The following is an 18,545-nucleotide window of genomic DNA, read 5'->3' on the forward strand; positions in this document are numbered from 1 at the left end:
ATTATTAGCCCAGACCCTTGGAATGCTAGGTTTTGTAACATAGCCATTATACTGCTGCACACATTGACAGTGACATCGCCTTAACATAGTATCTATTATTGCTCTAGCAAACAGCCAACAAAGGCATTACAGTGTTGTAAATTCATTCGTAATATTCTTTCTTAAAAAACCTTTTTACTACAGCCCAATAAAAGTGTCAATCATCCACACTCTTTAAAATATCAATAGCTGAAACTGCAAGTACTTGAAATCTTTATCTTGTGTAAACAAACATTTTGCAATTGACAGAACAGATCAGAGAGCAAGACCTGTCAATCAGGCAATGTTTCCCCCAGGGCACAGCTGTTTCAACAGTCTAATGGATGGCTGGGCTCGCAACTAAACCTCGTTATGCATTCTTGGCCAACTACTTGATTGACAGCTCTTGCTCGCTGGTTTATTTGAAAGATTTTTCACACTTCCTATTGTCACGATAGGTTTCATTGGTTCTATATCTATACAGTGTATAGTAGGTGAATGGGCATCGAAGTGCCATTGCTTAGCATGGGGGGTTTGGAAGCCATGGGAGTGGAAAGGGGGGCATAGCTTGGCAAGGAGGGCATGGGTAAGACATTTTGAACTTACCTTTCAAAAAGGTTCCCTCATCCTGACTATGGTTCATGACACCTCTGAGGTGCCGTGAACAATTAGTCCTTTCAAAGCTGGCCTGACTCCTGAAAAATTGCCGAGGGCTAGAACGTGCCTATCCCCACAATGGCACCGGAGTGCAGGATGCGGACTTGTAATCTGCACCAGCCCACACCCTTAACCCACACTGGTGGAAACTGAAGGCACCAGGATCCTGGAATCGGGTCCCAGCTGCGATTTTTACACCTCCACGGAGTCTCCCCCGACTTCATGAAAATCCAGCCCATCAGTACGGTACTGAGGGAGTGTTCCACAGTCGGAGATTCTGTCTTTTGATTGAGATGTTAAACTGAGGCCCTCTGTCCTCTCAGACTGATGCAAAAGATCCCACAACACTAAGAAGCGGAGCAGGGGAGTTCTCCCCACTGCCCTGGCCAATATTTATCTGACCACCAAAATTCACGAATAGGTTATCTGATCATTATCTTGTTGGTATTTAGGACCTTGCTGTGCACAAATTCTTTTGTCGTTATATAGGAAACGTGGCAGTGGCTACAGTTCAAAAGTACTAAATTGTTTGTGAAGTGCCTTGGAACATTTTGAGGCCATGAAAGAACCTGCATAAATGGAAATTCTTTACTCTTCTTCCTTTATTGTTCTTCTGAATTCTTCACAATATTTTAACTCTAAATACACCATCCTCCATAATCTTGCTTCGCCTACATCCCAGCATGTTATAGAGTTATACAGCACAGAAACAGGCCCTCTGGCCCATCGTGTCCGTCCCGGCCATCAAGCACCTATCTATTCTAATCCCATTTTCCAACTCAAAAACTCATCATAATCTATCTCACTGAGCTTTTTCGTACTTGCACATGGGATCTAGGCATCATCATCAAGGCCTGGCTTGTTGCCCATTTCTAACTCTCCTTTAGAAGAAAGTTGATGGTCCATCTTCTTGAAGTGCTGCAGCCCATGTTTATGAACACCCACAATGCTAATAGGAGGAAGTTCTAGGGTTCTGACCCAGTGACTGAGGTAATTAGCCATGGTCCACATAGGACCATAGGCATCTCTCTCCATTATAAAGACAATTGGTTATATTTTGCTTGAGGGGCAATGGTCTGCAAGCGTGGGGCAAGGTGAGGTGCAGGCCTCCATGAACTACCACAGCCGGTAAAGGCATTGAATCTATCCTGATGATATTTTGTATCACACTTTAGCCACCTAGCCAATTGAGTTAACTGTCCCCCAGTGAAAGTGAAGGAATGGCAATAAACTTCCAAATTAGGACGGAGAGATATTTGGAAAGGAACTTGCAGGCGGTGGTGTTCCCATGCACCTGTTGCCCTTGTTCTTCTAGGTGGTAGGGGTCACAGTTTTGGAAGGTAGCTGTCAAAGGAGCCTTACCAAGTTGCTGGAGTATAAGTTGAAAGTTATACATACTGATGCCACAATGGTGGTGGTGTCTGGGGTGCCAATCAAGCTGGCTGCTTTGTCCTAGATGGTGTTAAGCTTCTCAAGTTGTTGGAGCAGCACTCATCCAGGCAAGTGGAGTGTATTCCATCATACTCCTGACTAGTGCCTTGTAGATGATAGACAGACTTGGGGGAGTCAGGAGTTGAGTTACTCATTGTAGAATTCCCACCCTCTAACCTGCCCTTACAGTCACAGCATTTATGTGGCTGATCCAGTTAAATTTCTGCCCAGTAGAGGTACATGTTGATTTTGGGAATTCAGTGACAGTAACATCTCAACATGGTAGAATTTCTTACTTTGCTTCAGACTTTCCTTCCTCTTACAAAAATCCAAGTCAGTCACCTAATCAGTAGTTCTGATTAACTGCATTCACTTCCTTTTTTTAACTTCTTTTGTGTGCCAGTCTATTTTTAAAGGGCAGGGAAATGGGATTAGCGTAATAGTTCTTTCAGAGAACCTGTACAGGACACACAGGCTGTATATGCTCCTTCTGTGCTACGAAACCCTAGGATTCATCTGGGTTTCTCAATTCAAAAAAATTAAGTTGAGGCATTTAAACACAATATTCCACACAATCATTCTCCATCTCTATGGGGTCAGGAAACAGGGTTACCTGCAATGGACAACAATGGGTGTATGAAGTGGACGCTGGTGTAGATAGTGTCCATGTACTTCCTGAATAAAACGCAGCAAGTTACTTTTACTGTCTGGCAAACCCCTATAGAGAAAATAAAAACATCATTTTGACTTACATTTCTACTTTAAATACAGATTTTACACAAAATATGCAGCATAAATGCAAAAAAGCAAGCCCTTAATAAGTTAACAATGCAGTGTAGCATGTTACAGCTCAAATTATTGCATCTCAAGGGGTGCAATGCAGGCGAAGCCTGGTTTCATGGATACAAGCAACCCTCCTGTATATTACCTAAATTCCAAGCCAAGATAGGGAGCATTGATAGTCCATTGACAGACTATACGGGTTTTAGCAGAGCCAAATCTGGCATCCCTAAGTGCACATTTTCAGGATCAAGAGCTGCTTGATTTTTCCAAGCATAGCTCAGGGCAGGAGGGGTGAAATGGACAATTGCAGCATAAAAAAATGCTGCTTCATCTAAGGTCAAGCAACTCATCACAGGCTGAGTGTCAAATTTGGGACTTTTCCAATCTGTATGATTTAGTGGCGTTAGCTCATTCTAGATATTTTAAACATTACATTAATGCATAGAGTACAAACAAACAAATAGCCAACTCACAGCTCAGGCCATGATGTAAACTGCAAGTGAATGATTGTTCGTTTCAGGCTCTGATCTCGATACTGTAGCCCAATCATTCGCTCCACATGAGTCTGTGTTATTTTCTGCGTTGTCAGGGTCAAGGTGATTGGCCCATGTACTATCTGTTGGCCTCGCTCTGTTGGGAAGTAACGGATTACCTTTTGCTGTAACGGGAAGAGATTGAATAATGGACAGTGAGATATGCTGCCCTGCTCAAAATAAATTTCTTTCACAAAATGGATCCTCCAGTAGTATTACTATTTTTCTAGCACTGTTACCCTGCAATTCCTTGTTGAGGGCCACAATCCGAAAAGTTTTGGCCATGGGTTTTTCTGAAAAATATTCCAAGGCATGGTATCTATAGATTGCAGAGATATAGATCTGGATCCAATTACCCACAGTAGGCTCCTGATTTCAATTATCCCATTATGGGTAGTTGCTGAGGAGACAGAAAAAAGGTAAAAGATCCGAAACCCTGATGATGGTGGTTCTTCTTTTGGTCGAACTGAGTGATTGGTGGGCCAATCAAAAGGGCAGTTAAGAGTTTAATCATGGTGTGAGACTAAGTCACATGTGAGTCAGACCAGTTTAAGACAGGTTGCCTTCTTTATTCTTTAGGAATTAACAAACTAATGGGTTTTGTAACCTTCTGGCAGCTTCATGGTCACTTTTACTGAGACAAACTGCTGGCTTTCTTACACTTTTCAACATCCACCTTAAGGGACTCAAACTGTCCTTTCAACTCTACTTCTGGCACTGAACCCCTGCTCAGACTTCAGACCACAACCCTACCCAGCAAAACTGTCTCCTCTGCTCTGCCTAAATGCATTGTTCTGCTGAAGGGTCATGAGGACTCGAAATGTAAACTCTTTTCTTCTCCGCCGATGCTGCCAGACCTGCTGAGTTTTTCCAGGTAATTCTGTTTTTGTTTTGGATTTCCAGCATCCGCAGTAGTTTTTTTTGTTTTTATTGCATTGTTTCCTTGCTGGGTAACAGTTCTGCAGGTTTTGGTTGCTCATGTGGCTATGCTTCATGTGAGCTCAGGACAGTGAAGGTCAAAAGCTATTTAATCACAGCATATCATATAGAAACATAGAAAATAGGATAGTAGTAGGCCATTTGGCCCTTCGAGCCTGCTCCGCCATTCATTATGTTCATGGCTGATCATCCAACTCAATAGTCTGCTCCCACTTTCTCCCCATATCCTTTGATCCCTTTCGCCCCAAGAGCTATATCTAACTCCTTCTTGAAAACATACAATGTTTTGGCCTCAACTACTTTCTGCGGTAGCGAATTCCACAGGCTCACCACTCTCAGTGAAAACATTTCTCCTCATCTCAGTCCTTAATGGTCTACCCTGTATCCTCAAACTGTGACCTCTGGTTCAGGATTCCCCCACCATCAGGAACATCCTTCCTGCATCTACCCTGTCTAGTCCTGTTAGAATTTTATAGTTTTCTATGAGATCCCACCTCATTCTTCTGAACTCCAGCGAATATAATCCTAACCGATTATGTCAGTCCCGCCATCCCAGGAATCAGTCTGATAAACCTTCGCTGCACTCCCTCTATAGCAAGAACATCCTTCCTCAGATAAGACGACCAAAACTGCACACAATATTCCAGGTGTAGTCTCACCAAGGCCCTGTATAATTGCAGCAAGACATCACTGCTCCTGTACTCGAATCCTCTGGCTATGAAGGCCAACATATCATTTGCCTTCTTTACCACCTGCTGCACCTGCATGCGTTCCTTCAGTGACTGGTGTACAAGGACACCCAGGTCTCGTTGCACATTCCCCTCTCTCAATTTATAGCCATTCAGATAATAATCTGCCTTCCTGTTTTTGCTACCAAAGTGGATAACCTCACATTTATCCACATTATACTGCATCTGCCATGCATTTGCCCACTCACTCAGCTTGTCTAAATCATACTGAAGCATCTCTGCATGCTCCTCACAGCTCACCCTCCTACCCAGCTTTGTGTCATCTGCAAATTTGGAGATATTACATTTGGTTCCCTCATGTAAATCATTAATATATATTGTGACTAGCTGGGGTCCCGGCACCGATCCCTGCGGTACCCCACTAGTCACTGCCTGCCATTTGGAAAAAGACCCGCTTATTCCTACTCTTTGATTCCTGTCTGCCAACCAGTTTTCTATCCACCTCAATACACTACCCCCAATCCCATGCGCTAAGCCTGATCCTCAGCCCACTCTGCATTTAGTTTTAGGAAGAGGCCACTACATTACAATCAGGAGTAGGAACTGGGATCTATTTCACCTTCCCTAACCCAAAGACACAACTGCCAATTTTAAAACCCATTAATACTAGCCTAGCTAAGATCAGCTAAGCCTTAGAGTGGGGATCAAACCTCTCAATTTTATTTGGTTCACATGACTTATCTATTCCTTAAACTGTAGAGTTAAAAGGTGAACCATCAATGTGCAGGACTCCACAGCACAACACTGCCCATGAGATACATTATTCAGAGTGGACACAAGGTTGGTTAATTTAAACAATATTACTGTCATACTAAAGCAGTGGAGGATGTTCTTCTGAAAATGCCATTAAGATAAAATCTTCACTAAGAGTGAAAGGAGTTTTGCTGTTCAACTAGCCAATACTGTATTGTTGGCAACAAATCTTGACAGTGTTGGCAAACACAAAGCAAATCAACCTTCTCATCCTGATTTGGCACAGCAGACAGCACTGCTCCCTTTTGTTCTTTCAGCAGAAGATGCAGGGAATGTCTATTGGGAAGCAAGGATCTCGCAGCCCTTCACATTCATAATTAAGCCTTTCATCAATGTAATAATAGTTTGGGAAAACCAGAGATAGCCCCCAATTCCAAGAGAACTTCCTGACAGCAGGGCGAGTATCTCTGATGTATCTTAACAAGCGGAAGGCAAAAACAACTGAATGAGAATGAAGTAACCCATTCCTAGATATGAGAAAAATATCTTTAATATTGGAATGTCAGCCGTGGCATTCTCGTCTCAAGTCACAAGATTCTGGGTTCAAAGTCCCTCTCCACAGCTTAAGCACAAAAATCAGGACAAGCACTCCAATACAGGAGGAGGGCTGTACTGCATGAGGTGCAGCCTTTCAGATGAGACATTAAACAGAGGCCCCATCTGCATGCTAGGGTGAATGTAAAAGATCCCTTGGATTTTGAAGAATAGCAGTGGATCAAGTCTACATCTCAAAAACACGTGATCTAGTCATTATAATATTGCTGCTTGAGAGAGTTTGCTGTGCGCAAATTGGCTGCTACATTTCCTACAGTACAATGATTGGATGTAAGGCACTTTGAGACATCTGGTGGTCATGAAGATGCATTCTTTATCTCTTGTTGATCAATGTTACTAAAAACAAAAATAGATATTTAGAAAAAGGCTAATCTGAACCAAACCTGCCCATAAAATTAGCTAGTTTGAAAGTAGCAGCGCTTAAGGAAGCAATGGATCACAGCCAAATGAAAACCTCACTGTACCTACCAGCTATGTTGTAATGAAGAATTTTGTAGCACAGGTGCATTGTTTATGTATTTACAGATTGTATTTAAAACCTGAGGGATTAAGCTACTTAAAAGATATGAAGAGACACCAAAAGAATTCAGTCATGAAAGCATATGGAAGGGATAATAAAGTGGCACCACAATGGTGTTCCAATTAAACCTTAGGATCTAAATGTGATTGGCTAAGGTACATGAGACTGCATGTCATTAGGTGCTGTTATGACAGGAGGCCAAGTTTAAACCCTGGGATTTCATCAACTAGGGGAAACGTTTAATAATTATTGCTGCAAGTTAAGATAGGTACTCGGGCAAATAAATTTGAGCACTTGCCTCAGGCAAATAACCAGAAAGATTACCTACCCCGGGTTGTCCTCAGTCTTTGAATTAAAGACGTCCTTCACAGGGTTTTGGGGCACAGTAGTATATGCCCACTGCAACAATATGGAGGATGGCTGAGGGTGAAGAAAAGTTAACATTGAGCCTCCGCAGGCTGGTGCTTACACTAGGTGTAAAAATGAAAATTGCTCCTTTCCCCAAACACTGGTGTTTTTCCTGAATGAACACACACTTAGTAATCTTAAGTATTTAATCAAATATTTAATGTCATCATAACATACCTTCTCTACTTCCTGTTCAGAGACAAGCATAACTATGAGTGACACTTTCTGCTCATAAATCATTAGCCAGAAGTCTGCTGCAGTTCCCACCAATGGAGCTTGCGTAGCTATGATTCTCGGACAGTAAGAGGACAAGTCCTCAATCATACTGGCATTGATGTAGTCATCTTTTCCTGACTGGATTATAATCCTATTTTTGTCATAAGGCATGATATCTTGATGACGATTTTTCATGGTGTAGCAGCGGGCAACTGCAATCGACAACTGCCTCACATCTTTTTCTTGGGCATCCTGCAAGTCCTTCCATTTGCAATCCATCTCAGTCAAGGTTCCATATGATGGCCTGTCCATGGAGTCAACAATAGTTTTAAAGCTTTCCAACTCAGTTAGCAACTTTTTCACATGCTCTGGTTTCTCATATGGATCTTTCTCTATGATTTGAATTCCCTTTGGTTTTTGCCCTTCCTTTGAGTCGACTTTGGTAGGCAAAAGAAGGGGCTGAGTCACAGTTGTCTGGGGCCCTCCATGCTGGCTGTCTGGACTGGATGACAGGAGATCAGTTGAAGAGTTTTGTCTCTGAAAAGGTACCTCTGAGACAGATTGGGTTGCTGCAGTTGCTCCAGGTGTGAGAGATGGTGGTGGTCTCTGCTGTAAGATAGTGGATCCAGGTATTGCAGTGGGCAATATTGCAGCAGGAAGAGTACCAACCTGCCCTTGTGAAGGCTGTGGAGAAGGAGCTGGTGGAGGTGGCATTGGAGATCCAGGTACAATAGCACTGGATTGTATTTGGCCAACAGCTGAACTTGGCACAGGCTGGACTGGGTGCACTGCAATATGACCTGTTGAGACAGGCTGAGGTGCTCCAATTTGATTTGGTAAAAGTGCAGGTTGTGGCCCAGCATGCAGATGAGGTGGTGTAGATGTGAATGGAATGGACGACACCCCTTGAGCTGAGGACCCAGGTAGCAATGTCATTGGTTGTGACTCTGTGGCAGATGGTAGTGTATGGCACTGTTGAGATTGTGGAACCATTGCAGCAGGAATGTTCTGTCCTGGCTGTTGAATGTTACTTGGAGTGGCTGGAAAAACAACATTGCCTGAATGAGCTGGAATTCCTGGTGCAGCCACTTTATCTTGAGCAGGATGCTGATACAGATGAGGTCTTAAATGCGGCTGCATCTGAGGCTGAGCCTGAAGCTGAGGCTGTACAGGAAGTGGGGCTGGGGAATGGGGTGGAATCTGTGCTGCATTTTGAGGTCTTGATTGACTCTGTAGCTGTGGTCTTGTCTGGGGAAAAAATTGAGTTTGATAAGGCTGTTGAGTATGCATTTGAGGCCTAATATGAAGTTCATGATTTGGATGCACCTGATTTGGATGCTGGAACATATGTTGTGGTCCCTGGGCAGGACCAGCAAATGATGGCAGCACATTAGTGAACTGGGATTGGGGTGGCTGGTTAAATGGCTGACCACCAGAATGATATGGATATTGACCGATTGCACTCACTGTAGGTCCAGGAGGAACTCCAATTCCACCTGGTAAAGGAACAATGGGCTGCTGTCTCATTCTTGCATCATAGATTGGCTGTCTATTCATCTGCCCACTCACTGATTGCGGATCTGGTGTAAAGCTAGAAATTGGAGTCTGTATACTGTCCACTGTGGTAGTTGAAGTGTTCGGTTGTGGAACAATATTTCCTCCTGGCATCTGACCGCAGAATTGTCCAGGGTAGGCAAGTGTAGGACCAACAGATGGAGGAGGTGTATGCAAACCAGTGTTAACAGGTACAGGCACAGTTGAGGAAACTTGTTGCCCCATTCCATAAGATGCAGCAGGACCAGCAGCACTGGTTGGATGACTCACTGAAGCGGGAATAGGCATGGAATTTGGCATGTGCTGTGGTGAAGTCCCTCTTGGAGGTAAATGACCAGGTGCAAACCGGGGCTGACCTGGAATGGGATCTCTAATCATGGTAACAGCAGGATAGGCAGGAGGAGGTGAAGAAGCAGAGATATGTCGAGGGAGTACTGGGCAGGATACAGATGGACCCAATCTGCGAGTAGGTAAACCAGATGTACCACTAACTGAAGGAGGCCCTGAATGGCTTATTCCCACGTAAGGGCCTTGAGCAATACCACCAGCTGAACCTGGTGGTGGAACTGCTCCCCCATGAAAATATGGATGTATGAGACGAGATGTCGAAGCAGGGTCTGGGAACTGTTGAACGTGAAACGGTGGTTGTAGTGGTGCACTGGTAGTTCGAGCAGCTAAGAAAGCCTCTGGTTCTGAATGCCTCATCCTCGGAAAGCCAGAAGGCTCCATGGGATACGATCCAATGCCATCTACAGACATTCCACATGTGTGCGCAGCTAAAGTGTTTGGTGGTAAGCTTTTCAATTCATTGGGAAGATCGTTAAAGGTAAATGCTGCGTTAAATGTTTGCATATCTGGGTCTTCGATACTTGATAAAGATTCACGGTCTGCATCAGAGGTTTTATGCAGTGGTTTTGGTGCAGTAGGCCTTGGTGGCGGCTTCTTTTTCAATTCCCTGAATAACATAAAGAACATTACATGATGCTTTACACCATTATAGCGAAAATTGTGCTTTTCCTAAGTAGATTATGTACATCCTCGTCATTAATCTGTCTTTCTTCACAGCAACCACAGAAACCACAAATCAAAAAATACTCCAACAAGAAATGTTAGCCTGGCCATACAGTGCAATTCTATGGAGTCACAAAGCCTTGTTTGTATAAGCCTTCCTTGCAACACTGCAGATATACCAAATGCAAAAGCCCATTCCACTTAAGTTGTCTCAGAAATTACAGGACAAGAAATTCCAACACTAGATATTAAAAGGGATGAGGAGAACAACAAATTGTGTATTCAGTAAAAGTAGAAAATATACAAATTTTACCATGGGGTAGAGTACCTGTAGGTATAGATTTTTATGGCCCAATTAAATGAAGCTCATGTACTGTATGGTGGGTGATTGCTACTGAAGTATCTGAATAGCAAATTGTTTGGAGAGACTTGAAGGAACTGTTCAGAGTAGGCTTTATTGAGGCAAGTTTTAAGGTATCTCTAGTCCTATCTGAAGTAATAACATTACAATGCCACTATGTGGTGCTGCAGACTTCAATGAGTGAAGACATTACAAAATCTTTTAATGAGTGGAATTAGTTTTGCTTATAATTTGCAAGACACTGCCTACCCTCATGAAGGAAATATTTTGGCAGTGATTAGGTTTCACAAGACCGGAATCAACCAAATATAGCCCCATTTCAATCCTCCTTTACATGAAATTTAAACAGGCAAATGGGTCCTTGGTTTAAAGTGGGCATTAAAATTAAAGGTGAAATGGTAGGGTTGGTATTCTTGAATATGGTATGAGAGATCAAACTTATGTGATCTATACTGAAAAGATATGACAACATATGACTCAGGAACTGATTGCCCATTTGTCGATCAGCAACAAGCAACAGAAATTGCTCTCATGGGTAGGCTGAAAGCTGATCAGTTAGCATTAGGAGTCAACATAGTATAGAATGAGAGGATTTTGCCCTATAAGCTTCCTTGATGCGTTTGAAGACATGTCAGATAGAGTATGCTACTTAAGACATTCAGGAAGCTTTGACAATGCTCTTCATGGGAAGCTTACAAATTAAGCCTAAGCCACAGCATGGAACAGGATAAAACATTGGTCAAAAATAAGGAAAATAAGTGCTTATGATATATATAATGTTTCATAATGTAGCAAAAAGTACATTTTTAACATTACATTTTAAACCAATTAAAAGAAAACATTTTTATTCAAAGCATGAATTAACATTTGTAAGATCAAAACATTAAGAATATTTAAAACTCAGAGATAGAGTCAGTGCACCAGAGGCATGAGCATTGAGAAGCGGAATGTTCTTTTTTCATCTTTTGTTTGTCTCTCGGTCTTAAAATTATGAGCTTAGTGTTTTAACAAATGGCATAACTAGCTCATTGTTGCACCAAGCCACCAATATCTACAGTAATCATTTAATTCTCAATGGATACTGGGTTACTCAAGTCTAGAGCAACATGGTTAATGCGCATTGAACAGTATGTGAGACTTTGCAACTGTCACAATAGTTTACACACTGTGGTTATGTAATTGTAAATAATTTCATGCTGACTATTATTAGCCTGTCTTTTGGATCTTTTCAGTGTAAGTGCCCGAGTGACATTCTCAAAAGATACCACAGAACTAAGAACACGAAAGGACAAACAAAACATTAACAGATCAGATTGATAAAGGTGAAAGGAGTGAGCCTTATTTAAGTATTTAGGGTAGTAAAGGGTATATAAAAGCTAGACCTGAAATACTACTTCAAATTAAACTGACAATAGAGCAAAGGGTCAAATTAGACACATGTAAATTTAGTTTGATGTCTGGAAGCTCTTCCTTATACAGGGGTTGATTAAAGGAACAACCAAATAGCATAATGGAGACAAAATTTCAAATTTTGTAAGAAACTGCAATGGAAGGATTGCATTGTTTGATAAAATATGAAGCATATTATTTCAAGAACAGAAAGGATGTCAAAAGATTGTTTGGGCTCTCAAAGCTTCTCTCTTTAATAAACTGTATTAACTTATCTGACTGAATTTTAAACATGCACAGTTTGGTGGCTTCTATCTGCAGATAACTCCAAACACTTCTCATTTTGTCATGGGACTAGTGTCTTTCTGGATAAAAAAGCTAAAATTACTCAAATGACCACTCATCTGCATTTATTCTGTGAAAGTGATTCTTTAAAGCTTAATGACATCTGTGGCTCAGTTGCTGGTACTCTCACCTCTGATTCAGAAGGCTGTGGGATCAAGCCCCACTTCAGAGACTTGAGTACATAATCCAGCCTGACACTTCAGTGCAATGTTGGAGTAGTACTATACTGTCAGAGATGCCCTTTATCAAATGAGGTTTTAAACTAAGGCCCCTAAGGAGGTGTACATAAAACGCCTTACAGTATTATTTGAAGAGAAAAGGAGTTCTCCCCAGATATATTATCTGGTTATTGTTTAATTTACTTATGCAAAACCAGCTGCCCTGCCCCTACAACAAAAAAATGGGCAATGTGTGCCTACACCAAAGCTGGCCGCTGTGTGCTGACACCAAAACATGGCTGTAAAGCACTTTAGGATGTGCTCAGGTCACAAAAAGCTGAAGAAAGTATTTCTACTTTAATTCGTTCTTTTCCAGGAACTTAAAAAATTGTGGGGTTTCTTAGTCTGATGGCTTTAAAAACATATGGTAGGCATGACGTAACCTCTTCTTCCTAATTAGCCTAGCCTAACTATGCTTTTCAAATCACCATGATGTCCCTGCAATTATGGGCCTTCACTCCTCAAATCAGTTTCTCAATTAAAAATAAAACAAACTTACTTTTCCATTATTAGTTGTCTTTGGTCTTCCTGAGATTTACAGATGTCTTTCATTTTATCTAACAGCCTTGTCACTTTGTTTTCTAGATCTGCATAGAACTCTTTTCCTTCCTGAGACTTCTTCATCAGGTCTTCATAAGCTTCATAAGATGCTACTAGCATCTGGATGGTAATGTTCCACCTATAGGGAAAGATAAAAGTGTCACTTTTGGGATAGAAGGAAAATCCCATTTCCCCAACTGGCACAGAATCTTAAGTGGAATCATCCAAATGTACAAAGTTCAGGAAACTGATTTTTTAAAAAAAATTAATTCATGGGATGTGGGCGCCGCTATCCAGGCCAACATTTTTATTGCCCATTCCTAACTGCCCTTGAGAAGGTGGTGGTGAGCTGCTTTCTTGAACCACTTCAGAACTTGCAGGAGTTCCTCAGGATAGTGTCCTAGGCTCAACCATCTTCAGTTACTTCATCAATGACATTCGCTGATGATTGCACAACGCTCAGCATCATTCGGAACTCCTCAGATACTGAAGCAGTCCATGTCCAAATGCAGCAAGACCTGGACAATATCCAGACTTGGGCTAAGAAGTGGCAAGTAACATCCACGCCACACAAGTGCCATGTGGTGTGGGTACACCCAGGGTGCTGTTAGGGAGGGAATTCCAGCGACAGTGAAGGGAGAGTGATATATTTCCAAGCCAGGATAGTGAGTGGCTTGGAGTGGGAACTTCCAGCTGGTGGTGCTACCATGTGTCTGCTTCCCTTGTTCTTCTACATGGTAGTGGTCGTGGGTTTGGAAGGTGCTGCCTAAGGAGCCTTCGTGAGCTCCTGCTGTGCATCCTGTAGATGGTACACACTGCATGCCACTGTGCGTTGGTGGTGGAGGGAGTGAATGTTTGTAGATAGGGTGTCAATCAAGCGGACTGCTTTGTCCTGGATGGTGTCAAGCTTCTTGAGTGTTGTGGAAGCTACACTCATCCAGCCAAGTGGAGAGCATTCTATCACACTCCTGACCTGTGCCTTGTAGATGGTGGACATGCTTTGGGAAGTCAGGTGGTGAGTTACTTGTTACACGATTTCAAGCCTCTGGCCTGCTCTTGTAGCCACAGTATTTATATGGCTAGTCCAGTTCAGTTTCTGGTCACTGGTACCCCCAGGAAGTTGATGGTAGGGGATTCAGTGATGGTAATGCCATTGAACCTCAAGGGGCGATGGTTAGATTCTCTCTTGTTGGAGATGGTCATTGCCTGGCACTTGTGTGGCGTGAATGTTACTTGCCACTTCTCAGCCCAAGTCTGGATATTGTTCAGGCCTTGCTGCATTTGGACATGGGCTGCTTCAGTATCTGAGGAGTTCCAAATGATACTGAGCATTATGCAATCATCAGTGAATGCCATTGATGAAGTAGCTGAAGATGGTTCAGCCTAGGACACTATCCTGAGGAACTCCTGCAGTGATACCCTGGAACTGAGATGATTGACCTCCAACAACCACAACCATCTTCCTTTGTGCTAGGTATGACTCTGACCAGCGGAGAGCTTTCCCCGATTCCCATTGGCTCCAGTTTTGCTAGGCCTCTCTGACGCCAAACTCAATCAAATGCTGTCCTGCTGTCAAGGCCAGTCACTCTCACCTCACCCTGGGAGTTCAGCTATTTTGTCCATGTTTGAACCAAAGTAGTAATGAGGTCAGGAGCTGAGTGAACCTGCTGGAGCATCAGTGAGGTCATTGCTGAGCAAGTGCCTCTTGATAGCACTGTTGATGACCTCTTCCATCACTTTACTGGTGATTGAGAGTAGTATGATGGGGTGGTAATTGGCCGGATTTGATTTGTCCTGTTTTGTGTACACAGGACATACCTGGGCAATTTTCCACATTGCCGGGTAGATGCCACTGTTGTAGCTATACTGAAACAGCTTGGCTAGGGGTGTGCCAAGTTCTGGAGCACAAGTCTTCAGTACTATTGCCAGAATATTGTCAGGGTCCATAGCCTTTGCAGTATCCAGTGCCTTCAGCCGTTTTTTGATATCACGTGGAGTGAATCGAATTGGCTGAAGAATGAAACTGAACAACGGATAAAAACAGGAAATGCCTGGAAAAACTCAAGTCAGGCGTCATCTGTGGAGAAACAGAAAGGTAACATTTCAGGTTGTCAACCTTTCAATAGTTCTGCCTGACCGGCTGAGTATTCCCAGCATTATGTTTTTATTTCAGATTACTAGCATCCACAGTATTTTGTTTTATAAGGATAACAGAGCACAACTTCAGGCTCAGTGCCAAAAGTTTTGGCCAAACTTCCAATTTGGGGGTTTATTTCCATAGTGGCTACAGTAGCAAAGTGGTTACGTTACTAGATCAGTAATCTAGAGGCCTGGCCTATTAATCCAGAGACACAAACTCAAATTGCACAATGGTGGCCAGGAAATTTAAATTGAGTTAATTAAATAAACCTTGAATAAAAAGTTAGTTTTCAGTAATGGGGACCATGAAACCACCAGATTGGCATAAAAGCCCATCTGGCTTAATAATATCCTTCAAGGAAGGAAATCTGCAATCTTTACATGGTCTGACTGACCTACATGTGACTGCAGAACCACAGCAACATGGTTGACTCTTAACTGCCCTGGGAAACGGCTGAGCAAGCCATTCGCTCCAGCGTCTCGAGGGCAATTAGGGATATGCAATAAATGCTGACCTTGATAGCAATCTCCACACCCTGTATGTCAATAAACAAAAACTCTGCAAATTACTAATGCTCAGCGAAGACAATGAATCAACCCAGCAGTTAATCAACTAATATCGGGCTTCATTCTTCCACCTTTGCCCTGTCTTTAAGGGAATGGTATACTGACTATTTTGAAATGCTAATTTTGGCTGCGTCCACACATATGCATGATACATTTCATACGGTTATCATTCTCCATTGAAATCAGTATCGAATAAAAACTTTTCAGCAAGTAACATTCAATAATATTTCTCAGAAGTACCACTCTCAGCCTTTGCAATAACAAAAAAAGGGCCTGGCCTTACCTATCCACTACATATGAAGAATTATTTAATGAAGTAATAAAGTAATTTTGTTTCTATGAAGCTATAAATATAAGATAGGTTCTCCATTTCTTTCACTTATCCTTTTATCAGGTTGGGCCTATACCCATTGGAGTTTAGAAGAATGAGAGGTGATTTTATTGAAATCCTGAGGGGACTTGACAGGGTAGATGCTGAAAGGATGTTTCTCCTGCTGGCGGAATTTAGAACTAGGGTACACAGCTTAAAAATTAGGGATCTCCTATTTAAGACTGAGGTAAGAAGATTTTTTTCTCTTGAGGGTCTTTAGTCTGTAGAATTCTCTGCCCCAGAGAGCAGTGGGGGCTGGGTCATTGAATATGTTCAATGCGAAGTTAGACAAGACAGTCAAAGGTTGTAGGGGGTAGACAGGAAAGTAGAGTTGCAGTCACAATCAGGTCATCCATGATCTTATCAAATGGTGGAACAATCTCAAGGGGCTGAATGGCCAACTCCTGGTCCTAATTTATACGTTCGTACGTATGTATGTTAACACAATAAATTCCTCAATTTTCTGCCAATGCCCCTTTATTATGGTTCACTTCTGTGATACTACCCAATCATAGTTCCATTCCTATCTGTCCCAATGGATTGAGTACACTTCCTCCCTTGCAGACCATTAAGGTGCAACAAGCTCAACAGCTCTTTATTTTCTTGCTGCCTAAATGCTGCCATTATAAATTCGGGTCTGCCATTCATATCTACTCTGGATCAGTGGAATCGCTCCCTTCAGTGGTCTGCCTGCCTGACTCCAGAAGTCGACTCCCACTGCCCTACTCATGCTAGTAGGGTAGTGGGACACGAACAGTGTAACAATGAAAGTCTCTTGTGAATTAAACCTGATTGTCAAGTTTTAGCGACAAGAGCATCCTTTAATCTCTCTGGAGGTAGAGCATAGTTTGATTTGGTTCATAAGTTGTTTTATTTCACAGAAACACACAGCTCACTGAGTATGCGAAGGCTATTTGCCAATCAATCAATCAGTTCAATTCCCATTCATATAAATTGTAAAAATAAAGAACATGCAAAAACTAGCTCTATTGGGTTCTTTGCTTTATGTAAGTGCAAGAACTCTCCACGATAAGGTTAGGGGCTCCGCAATTGCAAACAACTGTTAACTTATCTGGGCAGTGGATAAATTAAGGTGAGAGTTTCAATGATGCCGAGTGTTAGATCAGGGCATAGGCAGCTGAATTAGAACAAATCTGATCCTGAACTGAAACATTAATTTTGTTTCTCTCTCCACAGATGCTGTCTGACTTGAGTATTTCCAGCACTACATTATTTTAGATTCCTTGGCACACTGACTTTAAAAATCCTGTTCCATTGTCAGTTTTCTCCACTGATACTTAGCTCTGCAATTTGCCCAGTCCTACATATTGGTATCCACCCTCTACTAGTCTAGTTAGCGTCCTCCCTCCTAACGCAAATTTACCAACAGCAAAGCTTTTAGCAACCATGTGCATGAAGTTCGGAACTTCTTTCTTGAGCTCTACCATTTCTCGCCTCACCTTGAAATGTCTCCTTAAAGCCCATCTCTGACCTCTGTCATGAAGAGGTATTAATGTGTACAATGTTATTGGAAATTATTTTTAAATTGGACTTATAGTTGGGTCTGTGTCTGTGTGTGGCTTAATTGGATTAAAGACAGCTAGTTTGGGTGCTTTGATGTATAGTAATTTGAGATGTTAATTAGATAAACGGAAGGCTAGAAGGTAAAGAGAAAATTTGCATTTGCTGAATAAACCATTCAAAAGAAGGGAGTAAAATATTGCACCTAGCTAGGATTCATCAAAGAAGGGAGTAAAATCTTGCACCTAGCTAGGAGACACCAAGCAACGTGTTTGTTACTAATAAGACTGGTGCTACGAAAGGGGTTTTATTGTTAGAAAAGGTGGAGTTCAAAGACCTAGTGATACAATGAGAATTTACATTCAAAGGGAAGGCTAGGTATAAACAGAAAGGAGTTTTATACGTGCAGGTCAGAGGCATCTAAGATTTAACTAGCCTGTAAGCCAAATTGCAAGGGACCTCATATTGAATTTGTAAGGTTAAATGTGCTTTGCCTGGCGTTTGTTTAAAGTCTATGGGTCATTATTGCCTTGATGATTTACGTGGGAGTGATTAATTTGAGAATTTGCTTAAAAGTTATTCTGGTAGTAATTTGTAGGCATGTATATGGGTTTAATTTCTTGTTAAATTAATAAATGTTTAATTTAGTTTATATGAAAAACCTCTTGAGGCTTGGGTGGTTTCATTTTTGAATTCAGAGCTGCATCTCAAACAAACCAATTGAAAATATAGGTTATGATAGTTGTTCAAGTTTTCCTCTGGGATTTAAATAACTCAGTCTTTACCAACTGCTGTGTCATAACACCTCAATCTTGCACTGCGTCCCCCAGGCCCCATAATTTGCTGCTCAATGTCCTCTGATGTTCTGTAAAGCGCTGAGAGAAATTTCTTTCATGAAAGATGCTAAATGAATGCATTTATTAGCTTTCATATCCTATATGAAATAAACAATTAATGGGCTCAGCCGT

At 42.0% G+C, this 18,545-nt stretch overlaps 1 protein-coding gene across 1 annotated transcript in view; it reads right to left on the reverse strand.

Annotated features, from left to right (window-relative positions):
• The window catches only part of ptpn23a (protein tyrosine phosphatase, non-receptor type 23, a), a 109,683-nt gene that overhangs the window by 13,261 nt on the left and 77,877 nt on the right, over positions 1-18,545 (reverse strand). Inside the window, exons 19-22 of the mRNA XM_078540910.1 lie at positions 12,940-13,119; positions 7,524-10,071; positions 3,363-3,547; positions 2,720-2,824 (exon numbers count right to left, since the gene is read on the reverse strand). Of these exons, the coding sequence (XP_078397036.1) occupies positions 2,720-2,824; positions 3,363-3,547; positions 7,524-10,071; positions 12,940-13,119 (3,018 nt within the window). The remainder of the gene's footprint in view (positions 1-2,719; positions 2,825-3,362; positions 3,548-7,523; positions 10,072-12,939; positions 13,120-18,545) is intronic.

Source organism: Cetorhinus maximus, chromosome 4 (genome assembly GCF_964194155.1).
Source record: "Cetorhinus maximus chromosome 4, sCetMax3.hap1.1, whole genome shotgun sequence".
Lineage (NCBI taxonomy): Eukaryota > Metazoa > Chordata > Chondrichthyes > Lamniformes > Cetorhinidae > Cetorhinus > Cetorhinus maximus.